Below are 24,871 nucleotides of genomic sequence, written 5' to 3'. Positions count from 1 at the left end.
AACACCAATGACAATCAATGTTGGAGAGGATGTGGAGCAAAGGGAACACTCCTCCACTGTTGGTGGGAATGTAAACTTGTACAACCACTGTGGAAATCAGTATGGCGGTTTCTCAGAAAATTAGGAATCGAACTACCTCGAGACCCAGCCATCCCACTCTTGGGCATGTACCCAAGGAATGCTGATTCATACCATAAAGATACATGCTCAGCTATGTTCATAGCAGCACTATTTGTAATAGCCAGAACCTGGAAACAACCTAGATGCCCATCAACGGAAGAATGGATGAAAAAAATGTGGTACATACACACAATGGAGTACTATTCAGCAGAGAAAAACAATGAAAGCATGACATTTGCAGGCAAATGGATGGAACTAGAAAAAATCATCCTGAGTGAGGTAACCCAAACCCAGAAAGACAGTCATGGTATGTACTCACTCATAGGTGGATTCTAGATATAAAATAAAGAACAATCAGACCACAACCCATAGAGCCATAGAGGCTATATATATAGCATGGAGGTCCCTAGGACAACTGTGGCATATAATAAATTTCGGTTTTACTCAATTATTGAAAAAAAATAGCCAAATGAATGGAAACACATGAACTATGAACCAAAGGCTGAGGGGCCCCAGCTGGATCAGGCCCTCTGAATAGGTGAGACAGTTGATTGGCTTGATCAGTTTGGGAGGCAACTAGGCAGTGGGACCAAGTCCTGTGCTCATTGCATGAGTTGGCTGTTTGAAACCTAGAACTTATGCAGGGACACTTGGCTTAGTCTGGGAGGAAGGGACTGGACCTGCCTGGACTGAGTCTACCAGGTTGATCGCAGTCCTCGGGGAGGACTTGTCCTGGAAGAGGTGGGAATGGAGGGTAGGCTGGGGTAAGGAGAGGGGGTGGGAGTGGGGAGAATAGGGGAACCCATGGCTGATATGTAGAACTGAATGGTATTGTAAAATAAAAAATATATATATATATTTAAAAAAAATGAAGTAAGTCCTACATTAATTCTGTGACTGGTTTTCAAAATAAAGTTCAAAACCCCAACACAGGAAGGAGGTCATGTTTAGCAAGAGAGAGGCTACTGAAAGTGATACTTAGGCCCTGTGGAGAACTGTACTTTCCTCCTGGTCTTCATCCTGAAAACCCTGAATGGCCACACTTGATGTAGAGAAGCAGGATAATACAGTAGTTAAAAATATAGAGTAAGGGTGGTGGTGGCGCACGCCTTTAATCCCAACATTGGTAGGCAGAGGCAGGCGGATCTGTGTGAGTTCCAAGCCAGCCTGGTCTACAGAGTGAGTTCCAGGACAGTCAAGGCTACACAGAGAAACCCTGTCTCAAACAAACAAACAAAAAACCCCAAGAATATAGAATAAGATATTATAATAATTTTCCTTCCTATTAAGTTATTTAAGGGCCTTATGACCACAGACAACTAAACACCTGGTCAGCCTCACTTTCTTAGCTACAAAATGTGAACAGCATCTGTGTGCATATGCAGGCAGGAGTGTGGAGGCCAGAGGAGGACATCAGCTACCTTCCTCTCCTGCCCTCGAGCTTACTATACCAGGAGTAGAGTCTCACACTGAAACTGAAGCTTATTCCAGGTAGGCTGGCCAGCCAGCAAGTTCCTAGGATGCTGTCTCTGCTCCCAACACCACTGGGCTTGTATCTTAAGTATAGCCATGGCCAGCTTTGTACGTGGGTACTGGGCATTCAAACTCCGGTATCCATGATTGTACAGCACATGCTAATTTAGCCAGTGAATCATCTTCCTAGGCCCCGAATTAGTGAATACTACACCAATGTTTCCAAGGAAATGGCCAGGTCCCATGATGCTCTACATCTACAATATTTTCATCAGCCAGCCAATTCATAATCTTGTTTCATGTGTTTCTATTTAAAGACTGTTTTGCTGGATATGGTGGCACACACTTTTAATCTCAGCACTTGGGAGGCAAAGGCAAGGGGAATCTCTCTGAGTTTGAGGACAGCCTGGTCTACACAGTAAGTTCAGAACAGCCAGGACTACACAGAGAATCTGTCTCAAAAAACAAGCAAGCAAAGAAAAAAAAAAAGAGAGAGAGAGATTCTATTTAATATATATACTGATTATTAATATGAAACCAACTACCAACAGCACTATAAAACTCTTGCCCGAATAAGGCTCACAAATAGTCATGCTGTCGTATTTTCTAGTAAAGCACATCACAGCTCTCCTCTAACTAAAAACACGAGTTAGGACTTTAGTACTATGTGTTGGCCAATTTCTCGGTTAGGATGTCTCTTCTCATCTCCTTTTTGGTGCACATGCTATGCAAGTATACCACCAACGAGCTATATCCCTAGCCCTAAGGCACTAGGGATACTTTTTAAAAGCAAAATAATCAATACAAAACACCAAACTGAAAAAATCATAGTAGCAAGGAGCCTGCAATCAAGGACACCTGATTATATTTATATATATTATGAGAGCTCAATCAGAAAGGCAGTTTGTCACCCTATTTCACCTCAACTGGAGACACACATCAGAGGATTTATGTATTTATCTCTGAACATCTTTGAGTGAGCATAAAATATGCAAGTACTGATTTGGGAATTACCAGTACATTTTATCAAGCACACAAATTAGTCAATATTGACTCCATAAATGACAGACTGTAAGGGGTATGCTGGGAAAAAAGTCCTTGTAGCTCAATGCATCTCCACACAACCACAATGCAGGGTCTCCATTACACTTACAAAGATTTTTTTTTTTTTTGGTTTTTCGAGACAGAGTTTCTCTGTGTAGCTTTGCGCCTTTCCTGGATCTCACTCTGTAGACCAGGCTGGCCTCAAACTCAAAAAGATCCGCCTGCCTCTGCCTCCCAAGTGCTGGGATTAAAGGTGTGCACCACTACTGCTCAGCCACAAAGATATTTTTTTAAATGCACATACAAGCAAGTACAAGTACAAATCTTTCCCTTCTATTTTATTTCAACTTTTTTTTTAGATTTTTTTAGATTTATGTATTTTTGTGTGAGGGTTTTGCCTGCATGTACATATATGAATCACATATCTATCTGCCTTGTGCCTTCAAGTTAAGAGGAATCCAGAAGAAGACATGGGAACCCCTGAACCTGGAGCTAGAATGGTTGTGAGCTGCTGTTATGATGCTAGCGCCATACTTGGGTCCTCTGCAAGACAACAAGTGCTCTTAACTACTGAACAATCGCTCCTTCTATTTAAAGCACGCTGTTCCGCTTCCTCTACATTTTCACTTAATATATCCTAATCCTTCCTTATCAAATAATTAAGTGTCCATTTTAAATTCTTAAATCCTTGTTAACTGCTGCCCACCCCTCCACAGTATGAAGATAGGAAAGCTGAGATGTTTCCAAAATTTTATAAACTGCTGCAATGGTAATTCTGATGTTCTTTGTTTGGCACATTGAGTACAATGTGTAAATATTTAGTTCTCTTCAGGCACAAGTAAGCCTACACAAAAAAGAAAATATTAGCATGCCCATACTGCTTGGTTGGCAGCTGAGCGCATGCCTCTTAGAGTACCTCCTAAGTTAAGTGACGGAGTGGGGAAGGAAAGATCCACTGGACCTAGACTATTTGTACCAAGGATGTGGCTCATGTTGAACATCTGAATGTGAGATTTGGGTACTTCAAACAGATGGTGGTTGATTGATTTCTAAGTGGACTTTCCATGGGAGAATGCTGCAGTGAGTTGCTACATTTCACTTGAGGGGAAAGAATACATTCTGGACAACCCCAACAGAGGGAAGCCAGGCTAAAGAAACCCCACAACAATTCCACAGACTCCACAATCCTCTTCTCTTGTGATGGGAAGTAAATCCTTACTCTTGTGATGGTTCTTAGATGGGATATTCTGGAGACTTGTTCTTAGCTACTTCCTAGGAGTTATGCCAAGACAGAACCTGAGTTTTCAAAAGTTACAGAGTAGTATTTCTTAATTAATTTAATAAATATCTTGCTATTTGTCTGGTAGACAACCAAGAAAGCAGTTAAGAAACAAGAAACTGGGAACCAGACTGGAGTAGCTTTATGAGCCTGGCACATAAATTACATATTCACTCTCTTCTTTCTCTCTTCATCCCCTACTTAACAACTGAACAGAAAGTCAACTTTGAAGGAATCAGGCACTCATTTGAAACAGGAAAAGTGGCTGGCCGGGCGGTGGTAGCGCACGCCTTTAATCCCAGCACGCGGGAGGCAGAAGCAGGCGAATCTCTGTGAGTTCGAGGCCAGCCTGGTCTCTAAAGCGAGTTCCAGGAAAGGCGCAAAGCTACACAGAGAAACCCTGTCTCAAAAAACCAAAAAAGAGAGAGAGAGAGAGAGAGAAGAGAGAGAGAGAGAGAGAGAGAGAGCGAACGAGAGAAGAGAGAAGAGAGAGAAGAGAAGAAGAAAAAAGAAAGAAAGAAAGAAAAAAAAAAAAAAAAAAGAAAGAAAGAAAGAAAGAAAGAAAGAAAGAAAGAGGAAAAGCAAAGTGGCCCAAACCAAGATTCTACTGGAACCCATCAAGGGATAGGAAGACACTGTACCAAAGGATGGTCTATGAGTGTTGAGAGGTGGAGTAAAGTAAGGCTTCTGGAGAAGGGATTCCAACGAGTGTGAAGAGAGTGGATTCACGGAAGCTGTGTGGAATGGGTAGCAAAGGCAGACTGACCAAGATAGGCAGTGCTTATGAGAAAAGCTGGCAGCCAGCAGCAGATAAGTGGAATGAGGAAGCAGCTCACGTAGGGGAGGGGCCTAGCACAAATTACCAGAGCCCAAGGGCATGAAGAGTGAGATGGCCTCAGCAGGAAGACACAGTCCAAGCATGAAGAGGAAGGGTCTTTAAAATGGAGCTGGGGAAGGACTGACACAGGGCACTAAAGTCAAAACAAAGTGAGACAGGTAGCGCTATGAAGCAGCAGCTCTTGTGACGTCAGACCTAAGAGGGACCTGACCAAAGAAGTCCAAGTATTAAGGACTATGGAAACCAAGTTTATTGCTTTTGAGAAAACAGTAACAAAGGAAACCTAGACTACATCCTGGTGCTGATGAGCTGGAACACCTAGGTGACTTTGTATCTTTCAATATGTAGACTCAAAGCAATGCAATCACCTACTTCTCTCTCCACTAAGGAGACTAGAAAAGCAATGATATCCTAGGAGCAGACCAAAGCTTAGCGTCTATGTACGCTTCTTCACTGGAAAGAACCAATACGTCATTTTTAAAAGAGGAGATTCTAGAGCTGGAACAGGAAAACTACAAAGATTACAAAGCCTAGAAAAAAGCAAAGAGTGTTCAAAGAATGATGGATAGTAAGGACTACCCCACACACACACACAAAATAAACAATAAGTCAGCTTGAAGGTCTCTTATAGGCTAAATTGGAATAGTAACAGATATAACACATTAAGTAAAACAGAAAGTCATTAATTCACACTAACACAGACAGATTCGGGGGAAGACCCAGTCTGATGACAAACGGGCTATCTATCTACAGTACCAAAGCCTCACTTCACAGAGGACTTCAAAACCAGGGATGGTCAAGTGGTTCAGCGGGAAAGGCACCTGCTGCCAAGCCTGATGACAAGCTTTATCTCGGGGGCCCACACGGTAGAAGAGGAGACTTGTACAAGTCCTCCTCTGAACCCACATACACATGTACATGTATACACATACAGGCACACACACTTTTTTTTTAATTATTAAAAATTTATAGTGAAGCAATGTGGTAGGTACTGTGATAAAAGTTAAACACAGTAATGGGAAATTTAAATTGTATGCTACCTTACAGTACACAATAAAAAGAATATTGCGGTTACACAGAGAAACCCTGTCTCAAAAAAAACAAAAACCAACCAAACAAACAAAAAGAGTTAGCCTGGTATGGTGGTGCAGGCCTTTAATCCCAGAATATTCTGAAGGCAGAGACAGATCTCTGTGAATTCCAGTCCAGCCTGGTCTATAGAGCAAGTGCCAGGAAAGCCAACGCTGCTATACAGAGAAACCCTGTCTACCAAAAAAAAAAAAAAAAAGAATATTGCTTTTGTGATGTCCTCTAAAATATATACAATCTTAAGGGAGCTGAAGACATGGCCCCATGGTTAAAAGCATTTACTGTTCTTGCAGAGAACCTAGGTTTAGTTCCCAGCACCCACATGGTGGTTCACAACGATCTGTAACTCCAGTTCTAAGGGATTCAACTGGACCCTCTTCTGACTTCTGATGGCACTGACCCATATGATGCAGACACATACAATTAATTACAAAAGAGACATAGACAAGCATAATTTAGTAATGACAATATACAAACAAACCAACTTACGAGGCATTTTACAGAACAGTTGCCCTAAAACCATCATGAAAGACTAAGAAAGGCTGACCGCTCACTCCTCAAATGAATGAGACGGAATGTCACACCACCATAAGAAATGTGTGAGTGTGGCCTTGCTCCTTCAATAGAAAATATCATCAGACAGCTGGCAAACTTTGCTGAGGACAAAATTAAGTTACCAGTTCTCCTTTCTAATTTCCATAGCTATGTTACTGTTGTACAGGGGAATGCCTTGTTTGTAGGAAAGATTCAAAATACTGGGATGTAGAGAATGGCAGTAATTTATCCTTAAATGGCTCAGAAGAAAAAAAATTATACCAAACTTACATTTTTTTCCTGAGTTTGTAACTTTTTAAAAAAGACCTATGTTTTATTTTCTGTGTATGAGTTTTACCTACATGTATGGATGTGTACTATATTTGTGACTAATACCTGTGGAAGTCAGAGAGGGCATCAGAGCCCCTGAAACTGGAGTTAAGACGATTATGAGCTACCAAGTGGGTGCTATGAACCAAATTAGGGTCTTCTGCAAGAGCAGCAAGTACTCTTAACCTCTGAGCCATCTCTCCAGCTCCTGTTAACTGTTTTGAAACTTAAAAAACACAGGGTCAGCAAGATGGCTAAGCAGGTTAAGGCATTTGCCACAACCGGAGCAGCCCAGCACAAGCTCCAGGTCGCACACTGGAAGGAACTATGACCGACTCCTACAGGCCAGGTCGTTCTCTGATCTCTATATATGTACAACAGCATGCATGCACACCCCCATCCCCACCAGGCTTGGCAGTTAAGTGCTTTTACTGACTGAGTCATCTGCCCTCACTAGCCCAGTCTCCACATTTTGTATTGATCCCGGATACTTAGAGCAACAAAAGTTGGAAACTTACATCAATTTCCATGTGGCGATATCTGCACACCTGTCGAAAACAACGACCTTCTTGCCATAGTGTGCAAACAGTTTCATTTCCTAGTGCAGCTTCACAGTGACGGAAAGGGCAGCTGTCACCCTGTTAAAAAAACAAAAAACAAAACAGGAAAGGACTGTGGCCCATGTCTATAACAAGAATGCCCAAGAACCTAAACAAATCAGTAAGCAAAGACCAGCAGGGCAGAAAACAAGATGTAACAACAACCACCATCTGAAAGAGCAAATCTGTAATATAATAACCTATTGCTTTTTGCTATCTGTTTGACAGGGTCTCTCACTGGCCTCGAACTCCCCAAGTACATTAGGCTGATTAGCCAGTGAGGCCCAGGGATCCTCCAGCCTCTACATCCCCAGAGCGAGTGCATGCCATTTTGCCTGACTTTTTAAAATGTGGATCTGGGCATCGAACGCAGGCTCTCGTGTTTACATGACAAACACTTTACTGACTGGGCGAACTCCCCAGCCATAACCTATTTCCTGTTGTTGTGTTTTGAGACAGGGTCTCATTATGCAGCCTTGGTAGGCCTAGAACTCACTGTGTAGATCAGGCTGGCCTAAAACTCAGAGGTCGACCTGTCTCTGCCTCCTGAGTGGGGGATTAAAGGTGTGCGCCCAGCTCTCCTCAACCTATTTCTTAACCCATTTCTTCTGATCTAAGTGTCACAATTGACAATTGGGCTAAAAAGGACAAGGTGTCAGGAACAGATCCTCTGAAAAACATTCTCATCTTCAAAATGGCTTTGGCTTCATATATCCTAACTTCAATAATTCCTAGCTTTTTACCTAGAAATACTACCCCAGTGAGACTTCCGGTAACTATCTATGGCCTGCCCGAGGTGGGGCCAAGATGGGAGCCCTTAAGACCCGAGATCCGGATGTGCCAGTTCTCTTGGTTCCTGGTGATCCTGGATGTTGGATGGATACCACTGGACTGCACTTCACCTCTCCCAGACCTTGTAACCTATCCCTTTACTTGTTGTAAGTAAACCCCCCAAATAAACCTCCCTTTTAACTACGTGGAGCTGCCTTAATGCTTCCACCATTAGAAGTTGGTAGACTGTAAGTGATGTAAGTATACTTAACATATACAATAATTAGTTACTTTTGTTATCGGAACAAATCACTATTACACAAAGTGCGTACATTAAGTGGACTATCAGAGCTTTGCTTTTTTTTAAATCTTGCTTCTCTTTTGCAGTGCCAGGGGCTGGATCCAGCATCCCTCATATTTGCAAGTGCTCTGTGGCCGAGCTACATACCTAGCAGAAAAATTTCATGCCCCCACTGCTGGGCTTTTTAAGATAAGGTGTCACTACACAAGCCCAGGATGAACGTCAACCCTCCTGTTTCTACTACCATGCCTAGCTAGACTTATCTTTTTAAACACAGCATCACAATGATTTTACAACTGACCACTATAAATAGCAGAAAATGACAGGCAGACCTAAATAGAGCTACCAAACACTCAAGCAGAAAAACAGGACATTCTGACAGAGAAAGCAAAACTCTAAAAGAATACCTTCAGAAAGATAGCATTACCTTCTTACTAGCAGAAAATGTGGAAAAGGTCAAATTTAACCCCTAACAGCTCCCACAAGTATTATACAATCCAGTTATTCATCTAATGCAAAATACACAAAATCAAAGCTGCCAAGCCATAGAAGCCAACATCTCCCGAATTCCAAAGGCAGTTAGAATAAATTAATTATAGGCAAAATGATGACTATACAACATGGGCAGCTTTACTTTTTGTGCATGTTATAATTATATATAAATGAAGAGGAGGAGACGAGGGATGTAGTCTTCCTTAACACATAATAATTTACTAAAAAACTGGCAGCAGATAATAAAACAGCTGAGCAAACCACAACATCAAACAGTTTAAAAAATAGGGAAAAATCTTAGCTAATTTGATATAAAAAAAACAGCAGAAAGAACTGATTTAGAGATGCAGGTCTTACTTTGGTGCATGTAGAATAGAAATAAAAATAGCAGTCTTCTCCCTGATTAGGCATGCCGGGTAAATTCTCAGGCCAGAAGTGGCTTTTTGGAATAAGTCACTGCTTCCTCAAGGTGAAAACCAGCTCCAAGTGCTCTTGAAATGGACTCACTCTTCCAATGACAACTCAACCACAGAAATCTTCTTTAAAACGTAATCCTGGAAAAGGGAGACAGTGAATAAAGTACTTCAGGTAAATTCTTCCAGCCTCCTTCTCCTCCTCCAATTCCTAATGCTACCACACTGTTAAAACTAGATTTTAATTGTGTTAGCAGGCGCTTACCATACAGAGTCTTATAAACAACTGTGCTAGTTATGAGTACTGTACACTCCCAATGTAAAATTTTTGTTAAGGACAGCCATGCCCTTTACTTTTGTATCTTCTATGGTGCTTGTTTCACTGATTCAGTGTAAAATTTAAGTAAGTACTGCTAAACACATGATCTACATTTTAGACCAATAGAACATAGACTACTTTACACAAAATACTTGCAAAATGTCATTTCCACCTAAATGACAACAAATTCAAGGATCTTCATGAGCATGTTATATCAGCAGTATATAATTACTACTAAGTGGAAAGAGCCTCCTTAACTAGAACAGTTAGTGAAACAATTACCTTTGAGAACATCTAAGGGTTAGTGTAGTCTCTAAGACAGTGAAGGAGCAAAGAAGTCTTCCAGGGCAGGCCCACAGAACAGTGACAACACAATTAACACTCTATCCATCGTCCTTGCCATCCTCTGAAGCCACACAAAATGTGCAAGAATGCTACTACAAAAGCAAAAACATGCTGTAAGAGCACATGAGAATGTGGAAGGGGGTCGCCACAAATTCTAGTAATGCCAGGTAAACCCTGGCTTACTGCTCCAAGTCAATTAAGCAAAAGCCAATCTTATCTTCTGTTAGTAAAGTAATTCCTAATTCAAGAACTGTCCATCAAGATGAAAGCTGGCCTTCAAGCCAGCAGTCTAAGTTAGGAGCAAGAGTCTTCAACTAACCATGTTTTAAAATGCATACACCCATTATCAAATGGTTCCACTCTACAATTTACTCTGAGGTAAAAAGTCAATAGACACCCAAGTAACAGCACAAAAGAAAGTTCACCACCATCAGCTTCTGCCTGACGCTTAGAGCAACAGAGACGGAAAACATGTACAGAGAGGAACCGCTAAGCAAAACAGGAGACAGGGTTGAAGATTTAGGAACGTCTTAGCCTATCCATGTTGCAAAAAGAAAGTCAATCAGAAGGAGAAAGGAAAAGAAAAGGGTGTGCTCTGCAGAGAGCATGTGGGAAGCTGACAGGAAGAAGGCGCTGAGGCCAGCACAGTGCCTACCAGGCCATGGGGTCCACAAAGTAAGATACTGCCTTAAAAAAAATGAAACACAAAACCAAAAAAGAAACGCTGGTGAGGATATTCATGAGCAAGGACGAAATCTAAAAGAACACAAACCAAAATGGTGGCGGCCAAGATAGTAGAAAAATTATTTTTACTGTGTTACTTTACTTTGAAAAAAAAAACTTTCTTTTTAATTTACGTGCATGGGGGTGTTTTGTCTACATGTATGTCTGTGCAGCACTTGTGTGCCAACTGCCCATGTTGGCCAAAAAGAGTATCAGATTCCCTGTACCTGGAGATAAGATGGCTGTGAGCTGCCATGTGGGTGCTGGAAATTGAACCTGGGTCCTCTAGAAGGGCAGCAAGGGCTCTAAAGATGAACCATCTCTCCAATCCCTACTTATCTAATTATATGCTCAGAATAACATTACATTTTCTACTACAGTGCAATATAGACATAGTACAGACTTAAGCTTGCTTTAATCACAACTGTTTGGTCAAAGCATGGAACAACTAACTACCGGACTTTTTAAAAGCCTTTGTGTGTACACACACATTAATGTATGTGAGTGTGGGTCTACCCTGAGTGTGGAAGTCAGGACAATGCTGGTGTTGGACTACTCTTTCTATCTTGTCTCAGACAGTCTCTTATTCACTGTTGTATAAGCCAGGCCAGCTGGCCCAAGGCTTCTGGGGATGCTCATCCCCATCTCCCATCTTGCCATCACAGTGGGGTCCTCTCTGATCTTAAACCCAAGAATGCATTCTATATTCTAAAGGCAACTTAAAAAAAAATTGCCAGCGGACGGTGGTGGCGCATGCCTTTAATCCCAGCACTCGGGAGGCAGAGGCAGGTGGATCTCTGTGAGTTCAAGGCCAGCCTGGACTACAGAGTGAGATCCAGGAAAGGTACAAAGCTATAGAGAGAAACCCTGTGTGTGTGTGGGGGGGGGGTATTGCCTCAGGGGGCTGGAGAGATGGTTCAGAGATTAAGAACCCTGACTGTTCTTCCAGAGGACCTGGGTTCAATTCCAAGCACCCACATGGCAGCTGATTGTCTGAGTTCCTCCCTGACACACCTCAGCACAAAGTGACAACACAGACATGCAAGTGAAACACCAATGAACACAAAATAAAAATAAAATTATATAATATATATATATATATATATAATAAAGGATAGTTAAAAATAAAGGATGGATTAGAACACATTTTGGGGGGGGGAACATGTTAACTGGAGGAGAATGAAAAGGTGAAATGGTAAGCTGGGCGGTGGTGGCACACACCTTTCCCAGCACTCCTGAGGCAAAGGCAGGAGGATCTCTGTGAGTTCAAGGCCAGCCTGGTCTACAACAGTGAGCAGTTAGGGCAGCACAGAGAAACATTATCTTGAAAACCAAAAAAAAGGGGGAGGGGGCTGGGGGAGGGGGGATAGGGTGGGTAGGGACTGGAGAGATAGCTCAGCACTGGCTGTTCTTCCAGAGGTTCTGAGTTCAATTCCCAGCAACTACATGGTGGCTCACAACCATTTATAGTGGGATCTGGTGCCCCCTTCCGGCATAAAGATGTACATGCAGATAGAGCACTCATAAATTTTTTTTTTTAGATAACTAGAAAATAATTATTATTTTTTTTTTTTCCCGAGACAGAGTTTCTCTGTGTAGCTTTGAGTCTGTCCTGGATCTTGCTCTGTAGCCCAGGCTGGCCTCGAACTCACAGAGATCCACCTGGCTCTGCCTCCCAAGTGCTGGAATTAAAGGCACGCACCACCACCACCCGGCCAGAAAATAATTTAAGGAAGGGGGTGGCTTAGATAGATAGCTAGGCCTGGTGTTACACACTGGTAATCCCAGTGACTCAGAAGGCTGAGGCCAGAAGATGTAAGTTCAAAGCCAACCCAAGGCAACTTAATGAAAGATGTGTCAAAACAAAAGTGTAGCATGAATCTTAAAAGGTCTTATTAATAAAAACAAACCCAGAGCCAGGTATTGGGGTGAATCTTGGAAGTTCAGAGAGACAGAACAAGTCACAGCTAATCTCACCTTGCCAATTCCTCAGCTGATCTTGTTTCCTCAAACTGGAAGCCTCTGTGTCCTCATCGGAATGGATATCAGCTGAACTGCTGCTAAAAGCCTAAAAGCTTAACCAGGCTCTTAGTTCCTGGTCCTTACTGCTTCCTGCCATCACTTCCTGGGATTAAAGGTGTGTGTCACCATGCCTGGCTGTTTCCAGTGTGGCTTTAAACTCACAGAGCCTCTGGAATGCTGGGGTTAAAGGCAAGTGCTACCACTGCCTAAACCTATGTTTACTATAGTGGCTGTTGGGTTCTCTGACCCCCAGATAAGTTTAATGGGATGCACCATATATCAACCACACAAAAGAGTACAACAGGGCTGGACAATGCAGCTCAGTGATCAACTGGTGGCCCAGAATGCCCAAGACCCCAGCTTCATCCTTGGTTCAGGGAGATCTTCCACAGCAGATCAAATAGTAAAGCAGTTATGAAAGCATGAACTACATTTTGGAGGATTATTTGCAAAACTCCCTCCAAGTTAGGCAAAGTATAGTGAGATTAAATCTAACTTTAACAGAAAGAAACTTTCATGTATATCTGCAACCCTAAGCTTCCTTAGCTTTTACTTTGTAATCAATAAAACAATAATAGTCAAGACAATGGCAAAAAAATCTAGAAACAACAAAAACTTGATAGTATTATAATCTCATACAAAAACCTAAATCAAGTCATATAATAATAAATTTAAGTTTTAAATGGAAGCAGAAAAAATTATCAAGAGGCTAAGAAAAACAAGATGGCGGCTAAAAAGAAAACAGCCTTCTTAAAGGGGACACAAGATGAGCTGGCCTCCCTCTAAGTACTCCAGTCAATGTTGGAAAGAGGGGACATTTTCAAGACTACAGCACTGACACAAACATACCACCGTGAGAGGGAAGAACAGCCCTAGTTTCTTCCCTTCAAAGCCGTTTAACCTAGGAACAGATGGCAGCTAACAGTGGAAATGGAACTTGCTGAAGAGATCACACACAGGACAGGTCCCAGAATCCAAAGCACATGCCCAAGATAGAGCTAAACTCTTCCAGAGGACCTAGGTTCAATTCCCAGCACCCTGTGGCAGCTCAGAGCAGATCCCCTGTAAATGCCCTCTTCTCGCCTCAACAGGCACCAGACTCATGGTACTGAGACACACGTGCAGGCAAAACATCCGCCATACAAAATCAATTAAAAGTGTCAACATGAGACAGAAGGGCACTTTACATGAAAGTAATTCATTCAATTCCCAGACACTGGAACTGGAAGCAGGAGAAGTGAAACAGGAAGATTTGGAGCAAAGAATGAGTCTTGGGAAGTGCCAGACTCAGTGGTAAACTTCTACACGACTACTAACCAAGTGAAGTTCAGACTTCTCAAATACAAGTCCAGATACCAGGCATCAGATCTTAAAGGAGACTATGACCAGAGATTCAGCCTTATTTATTTTATGAAAAATAAATATCAAAAAGTATACCATCAATGTACTCAACGAATTCTTGGGAAAAAAAAAAACACTAATTAAGCAAATGTTCTAATAGGAAAAAAATTGAGTTGAGTACAAAAGAACAAAACCATGTCACATACATTAATGTTTCAAAAGTTTATGTTGTCTGAAGTGGGGTCTCAATATAGTTTTGCAGGCTGAACAAACCTGTTATCCTCCTGCCTCTGCTTCCCAACTGCTGGAATCATAAGACATATCCAGCTCAAGAAATGTTAAGAAAAATTATGATACTAATGAAAATATCCTAAGTAAAACACTAGCTAAGTGGCCTATCATGTAGTAGAAAGGATAACACTACGTGATCTGAAGGTTTATTACAGAACTAAGAGTGGCTGCATATTAGGAAACCTTACATTAATGAAAACTAAAAATAATGAAAACCGAAGGCTTAGGATGACATAACGGCTAAATAACCAAGTCAAAATGCAACGCTCATTTCTGAAGCTAAGAGACAGCTCAGTGGAAAAAGCCCTTGCTCACACAAGCATGAGAATCTGAGTTCAGATTCCCAGTAAAGCCAGTCAGCCACATGAACCTATAATCCTGGGGCTTCTAATTAATTAAGATGGGAGGCAGTGATGGGAGAATCCCAGGGATCTCCTCTGGGTCAGCTAGCCTGGCACAAAGGGTGAGCAAGACCCTACCTGAAACAAGGTGGAAGGCCAAGACCAACATCTAAGGTTCTTCTCTGACCTCTGCACTCTGCACAGGTTCATGTGTGTGCACAGATGCACGATGTGCACTCGCTCAAGCAAGCACACACACAACAAAGAAACGGGGGGGGGGGGCTGCTGTTAAAAAGTCAAGTGTGGGGAAGCTTGGGGGGAAGGATGAAGGGTGGGGAGAGGGGAGAGGCAGAGATCTATGGTTGGTATGTAAAATGAATAGAAAATTTCTTAATAATAAAAAAAGGGGAAAAGATATAGAGCTAGTAACTGAACCCCGCCCCCCAAAAGTCAAGTGTGGTGATATAAAGGTCATCCTCAGCTATGTACTGAGTCGAGGCCAGCATGGGCTACAAAAGACCCGGAGTCAATAAAGACAAAACAAAACCACAAAGAACTCCACTCCAAACAAAACTTATCTACTAGCAAATGACAAGGAACAACTACTACCATAACCTCTGCCCTGCTTTTCAGACAAGGGCTAAGGGTCCATTTATTTCACAGTGATCAAGGATCACAGGTGTGCAACTCATGCTAGGTTTATGTTGTTACGGGAACCAACCTATGACTTTATAGGTATTAGGCAGGCATTGTCTAAGTGAGCCCCTTCACATGTGTGTGTGTACACACACACACACAGCACGGTAAATAAAATATTAGCTTACTTAAGACAAAGAAAACAGAGAAACCCTGAGTGTGTGTGTGGGGGGGGGGGCCACTACAATTCAGTGTATGCAAATTACAAGCTTACAAACTAGCAAATCTAACAATCAACTAGAAAGTACTGAAAATAGCAAGGAATAGAAAGATACCCCTGGAACAGTAAATTTGTCCCATTTAGATAACAATTCAGAGTAAGGCTGTAAAAGATGAAGAAAATGAAGCATGCAAAAGCCATATCAAATACAAAACCAAAAGCTAAGCAGTGACTAGGAACAGAAGACCAGGATAATTCCTAATTGGGACAATAGAGGATTAAGGAAATTATTTCACCGACCAAATAATGAACACCTTGAATACAACTCAAAATACCAAGGAGAAATTCTTCCTGCAATTTGAGACTGTAAAATCAACTCTCAATAGCTGAGAAAAATAAAGGTCATTTAAGGGAGCAGAAGAAGGGCTGGGGAGATGGTTCAGTGGGTAAAGTGTTTGCTGTGCAAGCATTAAGGCCAGAGCTTGGAGCCCCACAAGCCACATAAAATGCCATGTGGACAAGCAGTCCATTCCTGAAGTGTTACAAGGAAGCCAGCCCAGGACAAGCTAGCTGCTCATAGTATCTACAGACCAGTGGATCAGTGAGATCTGGGTGGGACTGGAAGACAGATGGATGATCCTCAACATAACCCTGGGGCCTCCACATGTACACATATGCAAAAACATACATACACACATACATACTACACACATGAAAATGGAAAGAGAAAAAGGAATGGAAGAGTTTTGCTCTACTTGATACAGATAAGTATGAAAACAGTTAAATGCAGAATACAAACAACTATACAAATCAGCAATGCAAAAAGGCAATAAATTTAGCTATAAAAAAGTTTGAAGGGCTGGACAGATGACTTCGTGGTCAAGAGCACTGGCTGTTTTTCCAGAGGACCTGGGTTTAATTCCCAACACCCACATGGCAGCTCACAACTGTCTGTAAGTCCAGTTCCAGGGAACCGACACCCATAGCAAAACACCATGTACATAATATAAAAAAATAAATAAATTTAAAGAAAAAGTTTGAAATTAACAATAAAGCCAGCCATTTGAGAAAAAGTCTCCTTAAAGTACTATAATGGCAGAAGTGTCAGATCTTTAATTAGAGTACTGTATTCAAAAACATTCAGAACTCATAAATGCACTCAGCAAAAAGACAAGCCACATCTGACCATGTCTCCCCTACTTGCAGAGGGTGATGTCATGTAACTGTAATCCTTAAACAGCATTTGACTATATAGATACATATATATAAAATTAACTATGTATTGAGTGAAAGTCTTGTTGAGTAAAAACCTTTCCTATAATACTAAAGTTAAAAACCATTAACAACAAAAGTAATATAAAGAGAAAACATTTTATATAGCAATGATCGATCTATCAGCAAAATGGCTAAAGATTTGCTATCTTTACTAAAATCCAGAGCTTCCACCAATAAGGCAGACCTCAGTTGTTCAGGAAATTGTCAGTTCTTCCGAGAGTAATGTAACTATTCTACGAATGAACTGCTTCTAAGTTCACACAGATGTGTGCATCAAACTGTTACTGGATGCAGGCAGGGCTTTTGTTTACAATGGCATAACCTTTAATATCGCCCAGAGAGTTAAACATTACATTATGGCATATCCATACAGTGAAATACATACTACATAGCTACCAGAAAGACAAAATAGAGCCACCTGTATGGACAAGGAGCTATTCAGTAACAAATTAACAATGCTTTTTCTCCAAGAAAACAGAATTATAGAATTTGGTCATCGTGGCTCCGGGAAGAAAGAAGAAAGTTAGTTTCCATCCAAAAAATTAAAAGCTTATAAAAAAAAAAAAAAATTACAAGAGAAAAAAAAAAGCCCGGACAATGGCATTTGAATTTGTTAGTAGTCCAGCATGCCTTAAATTACAGTGTTTATGCCTCTCACGATAAAGAACCGTCCCCACTTACATTAGCTGGTTGCTCTCAACAGGAACATCTCTGTCTTCACTGAGTTCCAAGCTATTACGCCTGTAGGTCGAACCAACACTCAATCCATGAATTAATAATAATGAGGTAGAAAGAATTTTCTTCCTCACATTGCCAAGGAAACCTCTCAGCCACAATTGAAACACAGGACGTGTTTTTAAAACGTCTTTAAAACATCTCCCAACTCTTGGAAGATTAAGTCCATTTGCATAACCTCTGTCAGACTGGAGACAGCTAACATTAGTTATCTCCTCAAAAACAAACAAAAAAGTTCACTTAAAGATGAACTTGAGATTCAAAGAATTAAAAAAAATGAAAAAAAAAAAAGAATCCATCTTCCATAGCTGAGCAATAAAATTAAAAAGTAAAAAGATGAAAAAAAATTGAAAAACGAAAAAACAAAAAAGCAAAAACAAAAAAACACCACCAAAATTCAATAAGATCCAATTTCTGGTCTTCAAGATTTCTTCACCTATTAAGAAAAAAAAAACAGAAACCTTCCCCCATCTTTATTATCTGTATAATAAAAGCATACTGTATGTAGAAATATAAAGTGTTTTATGTATATAATATGCATATACATATATACTTATACACACACAAATGTATAGAAATAAAACATTTGGATAATTATCCTTTTAAAATATAATATAAAAGCCTCCAGATTTGGGTTCATTATAAAAATAGTGAACTTAATTAACTCTTATATCAAAGTACCATGAAGTTAACGTTACTGAATTTTACCCAGCCACAAAATCAAGATGAAAAGAAATCCATGTGTATGGATACAGTGATATATATGTCAATGCCTATGGTATGTCTAACAATCGTCATCAGGGGGTGTTTAACCAAAAAAGGTAGAAGCGTATCGTTACAGAGTAACTCCAGAGCGGGGCAGTGAGCTGAAGAAGGCAGAGCAGCACTAGAGCCATTCCCAACCGGCTCGGGCGAAGAAACACAGAGCCGCTAAAGGAAGCTGGTTTTCCTCCTTTAGATCACACAAACCTCACTGGCATGGCATTCAATGCTGGCCCTGCAAAGGCCTGTTAAACTAGTTCCAATGCTTTACTATTGATGGTTACAGCTAAGGACTTCACTCCAGTTGGTAAAAGGGTAAATTTGGGGGAGATGAAATTTCACTTCACAATGAATGGTACATTTACCATTTAAGAATTTAAAAAAAAAAAAGCTATTTCAATACACAGAAATGAGTTTCAAAACCAGCCCAGTAACAAAGCCATTTTGATTCTTATGTAATAAATACTACATACTTTCTAGGCTAAATCTTGCCAAGCACTATCCAAGACAAAACTAAAATCAAGACTTTAAAAAAAAGTGGACACCTTTTACTCACACTTAATACTAGTCAATTTTCCAGGAATTTTTTGGGCAGGGAATATCCCCAAATCTAAAATGAAAAAAAGGAAAAATTGGGATCTTACATTAGTTATTCAGTCTGAAACGTCTAATAGACTTAATAAAAGTCATTATTTTCTGGCCTCCCACTCAGTCATAGAAACAGACTCTCAGAGTGGAAAGGAACCTGAAAGGGCCACTGAGATCAGTTTACTCATTTCAACAACAATGCCAAACAGTAAAATATAACTGCTTATTTCAGTTAATACAGGGGCCCAAAAGTCATAGTTAGGAATACCATGCTATGGACCATAAAGTATCCTTCAAAAAAAAAAAAAAAAAATGAACAAACTACAGAAATATTCTCTGGGAAACTCATACTGGGTTTGCCATATTTATGAGGCTTGTATTCTAAACCCCACTCAATGTTTTTGGTTTTACAAATGTTTAATGTTTACTAATAGGTTCTCTATATAATCTTGTTTTTGTACTGTATTATAAAAGACTAGCAGTCATTTTTTTTCTAGTTGTTTTTTAATGTTCTTTTATACAGACTTAATCCTAACTATAAAGGGCAATTTTATCATACCCAGTCATTTGACATTATAAACAGACTAGTATGAGGTAATTATGAATTTCCAAATATGAAACAATTTTGTGGGTTTTCATTCTGTCAAGTTGTGTCAGGGGTTTTAAAGAAATTAAAAAATAGGGAAGGGAAAGAATGTTAGTGCACCCACTAACACATTCTAAACACCTTTGTGCTTACAGAAGTCCTGAATCAATACTTACACAAATCACTGATTTCAGAGTAATCAAACCTTCCATGTTGGAAGAAATTTTTACTCAAATCAATGACTAGTTCAATCAACCAACCAGAAATACCTAAGCCCTTCAAAGCTGCACTGCCTTTTCTCATTCACACTCTTTTCTCTCTCAACTGATATGACGCTTTGATCGATGTTAGCTACACTGAGTGACAACTGTGAAATCTTCAAAGTTAACCTTCATTTCTTCTTCATCATTATCATATGGCCTCTGCGGAGTTTTCAGCTTTCTTGTACCTTTGGATTTCCCCGGGTTTTGCATTTTTGTAAGACAGGATCTTAATTGTTGCCCCGGCTGGTCTCAAATTCATGTGCTAAAGTTATAATCCAGCCGCACCATCTCAAATAGCCAGGACTACAGGCACCCGTGACCACACCCAGCTATTTTTTTTTAAAAGAATAAATAGTATGACTACATATAATAACAACAGCAAGAAGATATAGTAATATAGCAAAAGCTGCCCAGTTTAAGTAGAAAAAGGAAAAAGAAGTTAAGGTAATATTTCTTTTTCATTGTTCTGAACAGCCTTATTTTCAGGGTCCCAGCTCAGAATCAATGTAGAATAGTCATAGTTAACATTCTCCAAGTTCATTTTCAGAAATATCAGCTGTTCTACATTATCAAAGTCCATGTTCATGATCTGCTTTGGATGAAAGTGGCTATTTGTGGTAAACATGCACTCCGATTGCCAACTACACATGGGGCAACTCAGGTACTGAATGGCAACTTGGGTCAAAGCTGGCCATACGCTCACCTTCCTCTGCCAGTAAACCAAAGGGTCGTCACCTCCTGAGAGCTCTGAGTACTTCTCTCTGAAGTACTCATCCACTACTGCTACAGCAGAGGGGAACAGGAAGCTTTTGCTTCCAACAGCAACACTGGCTGCGGCTGAGCTATCCACAGAACCTGAATGGGAGGTGCCTTCTTTTATAGAAGTAAATGAATCAGTTCCTAATCTAACTAAAGGGCCAGATGCTTCCGAGGTTGCGATTTGGCAGGCCCCGGGCGACGATTCCATATAATTACAAACCTCTTCTGCAAGGATCTGTTTATAAGTCTCTAAATCAGCACCTTGAGGAAAAAAGTCTTCCAAACTGTTCTTAAAACAAGGATCTAACAAAGTAGCCAAGATACAATGTTTGGATTTGAGCATGGCACTTAGTAGGGCATCAGTTTCAAGTTTCAAAGATAAACTGTCTACCAGATTAAGGGCCTGAGTAATACCTCTGACTTGAAAATCTTCTCTGAGTCTCTGCAGGGAAAAGAGGAGATGATGGATTAGGGGCAGCACCTGATTCAATCCCGTGGTCTTTACACTCACTTTCTGGGTGGCCTCCTCAAATGGCTTAAGAATATCACACACGTATGTCATTAGAGTCCACTGGAGTGAAGTGAGCACAACGCCACTGGCTCGACCCAGACTGTGGTGAACAGAGTAGCAATGCTCTAGAAGCCATTTTAACATGTAAAAGGTAGAGATCCAGTGGCCACTTTCATCCTGCTTCAGATTCTTCCACGGAAGCTGGTGATCGTTCTGGAACTCTTGGAGTATCTGGCGGGCTTTGACTGAATGGCTAAAATGATGGCAGGTTTTTCTAGCAGCCACTAACATATTTTCAATGCTTTTGTGCTCACAGAAGAAGTCCTGAATCACTATATTTAAACAGTGCAGGAAGCATGGCACATGGGTAAAACCACCTCCTTTGATCGCATGTACCACATTAGAGGAGTTGTCAGAAACAATGAAGCTAGGGATAAGAAAATTAGGAGAAAGCCACAGACCAATCTGGTCATTTAATTCTTGTAAAATGTTAGTTATCAAACAGTCTTTGGCTAGGCCTGTAACACAAAGTACTGCCCACTTTCTAAAATTGGGGCTCCCACCACTACTGGGGGAAGATGCAGTTTCCAAAGAGACCCAGTGTACAGTCACAATGAAATAGTCTGTGGAAGGGTCATGGGTCCATATGTCAACAGTCAGGTGGATCTTTTGGCTTTGAACATTCTCTAAAGTTAAGAAAATTTTTTCTCTAACAGAATCATATAACTGAGGTACAGCTTTGGTGAAAAAATAAGTCTCTGATGGCAATCTATAGTCAGGAGCAACAATCTGTAGAAACCGCTGAAAAGCTGGGGTTGAGAAATAGTTGTAAGGATGCATATCTTCCACAATCATCTGAATAAGCGCCTGACTTATCCGACTGGAGGCTGAATTCTCACAATGTGGTGGTGTTTCTCTCTCTTGTGCATGCACCGGGTTGGCTTGCTCTGCAACAGGAACAGGACTCTCAGATCTAGGTTCAACCTCTAAAACAGGAGGTTCATCAGTATCCGAGTCACTGAGGTCCTCAGCTGTTAAATCCTGGCTGCCTGATGACTTCTCTCCATGCAAAGTATCATTTAAGAGATCACTGCTCTCAGTCTCAGTCTCATCCAATCCATTTCCAATAGCACCATTGTCTTTGTTGGCAACAGCCCAGTGGATGGGATGTGTGGCCTGAAGGTGCCGTTGAAGCGTGGACGTTCCCAGGTGGGAACCTGGCCTACCCCGGCTCACGCTTCTTTTACATATGTTACACACAGCTCTTGAGACGTGCTGAGGATCAGTATAAAAAAAATTCCAAACTGCAGATGTCTTGGCTCTGGTTCCAGGAATTAAGGCATGCTTGACAATGTTGCTTTTGATGAGAAATCGCCCTCTTTTTGCCCTCAGGGCATCAGACGCTGATTTATCACGTTTCTTACCCATTCTGTTTTCATCTAATGAATCCGTAGGAATATACTCAAAGCTCCCATTGCTCTCAGGAGAAGAAGGAGATAAAGACAAATCCAAGGTAAAGTCCTCCTCCCCATTAGTGACTCCAAACTTGTTGGCCCTGGTCCAGTGAGGAGAATGCCTTGCCTGGAGATGTCGTTGAAGAGTAGATGTACCCAGATGGCTGCCTGGCTTGCCCCGGCTGACACTCTTTTCACACAGGTTACAAATAGCTCTCCAGGTATACTGGGGGTCAACATGAAAGAAGTGCCATACGATGGAGGTCTTGGCTCTGGTACTGGGGAGATAGATTTGCTTGTCTATATTGCTCTCAAAAAGACTTTCTTCATCTTGCTCAGGGGCACTGGACGCTAACAAAGCAGGGGCATCTGCAACAGGTCTTCCAGACCCCAAATCCTTACTAAACTTCTTGGCGAGGATCAGTTTCTTTCGGCGCCTTTTCCCCTTAATTCGCAAACCCTTCTTCCTTTTCTTTTTAGCAGGTAACTTTGTCTCTTTGTTCACTCCTTCTGCCACCATCTTTCCCTCTACCACATCGTCGTCTTCTGCATTTGAATTAATGGAAACACATCCCAGAATCCCAGCATCACTGAAAGTCCTGCATCTTCGGCCAGGAGGAAGCGAGGAAACTGGTACACTCAAAGTACATACACTCATTCTCTTGGTCTCCAAACTCCGTACCAGAATCTTCCGGGGGGGTTTACCACTCCGGCAGAAATACAGCGGTCCCTCTCCACTTGTATTACCTTTCCTCCAGTTCCTATGGGCGTCAAATTCCCTTTCACCCAATGACTTTCCAGCGAGGTTATTTTTGGAGGAAAAATAACAGCAGTGGAGGACATTCCCAAACTCTGTCTTGCAGGGCGTCAGGAGTCCTTTTAACTTTCTGAATTCAAACAGTCCAGTGTCCTCATGTTATAGAAAAAAGAACTGAGGCCCATTTTCCCACAGTCATGGAATCTAGAGCAGCTAAAAGTCAGGTCTTCCAAATCCAAGGTTCATACTAACGCTGCTGTTTCCAAGAACTTCATCTGCTGGAAATGCCTTCAGTTCTTAAAATGTGTACTTTTAATGAATCCACATGACAACATTGACTTTCCCTTAATTTGGGGATTATTTTCAGGAAATTTCACTTAAATATTATTCAACAGTCATCACTTAGGACTGTGATTTGCCAATACAACCCAAAAAAGTCAATTCTGGAAAGCTAAATCAGATTCCACATACTGGTCATTAGCAGTAAACTCTAGTTGTGCCCTTTCTGTTCTGACATTTTGAAAAATGTAGGTGGCTGAAAAAAAAAATTATCTGGAAATAAAATCTTAAAACAAGGTAACAAGCTGTATTTTTCATTTACGGTTTCTATCAAGAGTACATATTTTTAGATTGAAAGCAAAGCGTTACAGCCTGTTAATAGTTCACAAGTTGACATTCTATGAGCAACAAAAGTGAAATGAGCTTTAAAACACTTGCACTCCTCTTCCGTGGATCCCCTCCCCTGCCCCCAGCACCAACACGTTTACCCTACGAAAGCATGGCTATCACTAGCTCCACAGCCGCCGCCTCAGAGTTCACAACCAAAGCCTGGCAGATGTCAACAAAACGCGCCTTCCCCATAGGGATCCGCACCGATTATGGGCATCTAAGGGGTGTTCTTCAAAACGGTCTCACCAATCCTACAAGAACGAAGAGTCCCTGTAGCTCTTGACTCCGATGATGAGGGCTGGGGTGGGAGAGGAATCAGGGTGGGGAATGGGTATAGGACACCAGAATTCGACTACGTAAGTGGAACATGAGAAAAATCTCCCAAGTAGTGGGACCCTAGAGAGGAATGAGAGTAGGTAAACTCGGGTCCAGGCACTCGTTCAGATTTGGGAGGGAGGGAGGGTCGGCTAACTAAAGAGACGGGTTCTGGAAAGAAAGCAACCTAGCGTCTGTTTCTCCTCCGGGGGTCCGAAACAGCCGCTCCTCAGGGGCGACCCGGGAATCCCGGTTCCGGAACACCGGATATGGGGGGAGGGGAAGAGGTTGGCAAGGGAGCAGGCGCCGTGGGGGGTGGGGCGGAGCGGGTGGGGGCGGGGAGGGTGGGAAAGTGAGCCGGAGTCTGGCCAGGAGCCCGGCCGGCCAGGGCCGCGGGCGGGAGTCCCGGGAGCTGCCGCGCCGATGGGCCCAGCTCGGACTTCCCGGGCTAGGCCGAAACTCGGGCGAGGGGAGGCCGCTGCCACTCCCCTCGCCCTCTCCTCCCTCCCAGGCCCCAAGTCACCCGGGAATCAAAAAACGGGTCTAGTTACCAGAGAACAGAAACTTTACCGAACCGATGACACTGTCAGGGGTTCCCGCGTGCTGCCACGTCTTTCTCTTTCCTTAGCCGCGGTCGCCCGCCGTCCTCACAGCAGCAGAACAAGCAGAAACCCAA

At 41.7% G+C, this 24,871-nt stretch overlaps 2 protein-coding genes across 8 annotated transcripts in view; both read right to left on the bottom strand.

The window, feature by feature from the left end:
• Zc3h11a (zinc finger CCCH-type containing 11A) overlaps window positions 1–24,871 on the bottom strand; it is a 47,234-nt gene that overhangs the window by 22,336 nt on the left and 27 nt on the right. The window contains exons 1-5 of one of the 7 annotated variants that reach the window (XM_028876594.2): window positions 24,747–24,871; window positions 18,850–18,903; window positions 17,478–17,537; window positions 9,228–9,424; window positions 7,226–7,345 (exon numbers count right to left, since the gene is read on the bottom strand). The exon at window positions 24,747–24,871 is cut by the window's right edge and continues 27 nt beyond it. In XM_028876594.2, the coding sequence (XP_028732427.1) occupies window positions 7,226–7,345; window positions 9,228–9,281 (174 nt within the window). In that variant the 5' untranslated portion in view covers window positions 9,282–9,424; window positions 17,478–17,537; window positions 18,850–18,903; window positions 24,747–24,871. Of the gene's footprint in view, window positions 1–7,225; window positions 7,346–9,227; window positions 9,425–17,477; window positions 18,904–24,746 lie in introns of all 7 variants that reach the window. The other 6 variants (XM_028876591.2, XM_037211402.1, XM_028876596.2 and 3 more) reach the window with 6 other exon arrangements.
• On the bottom strand, window positions 19,343–24,740 carry Zbed6 (zinc finger BED-type containing 6). Its single transcript, XM_028876590.2, has one exon. The coding sequence runs from the start codon at window positions 23,110–23,112 to the stop codon at window positions 20,170–20,172; it is 2,943 nt and encodes a 980-aa protein (XP_028732423.1). The 5' UTR covers window positions 23,113–24,740; the 3' UTR covers window positions 19,343–20,169.

Source organism: Peromyscus leucopus, chromosome 15, assembly GCF_004664715.2.
Source record: "Peromyscus leucopus breed LL Stock chromosome 15, UCI_PerLeu_2.1, whole genome shotgun sequence".
In the NCBI taxonomy this organism is placed as follows: domain Eukaryota; kingdom Metazoa; phylum Chordata; class Mammalia; order Rodentia; family Cricetidae; genus Peromyscus; species Peromyscus leucopus.
The sequence above is the reverse complement of the archived record's forward strand: the minus strand, read 5'-3'. Positions and strand labels throughout refer to the sequence as shown.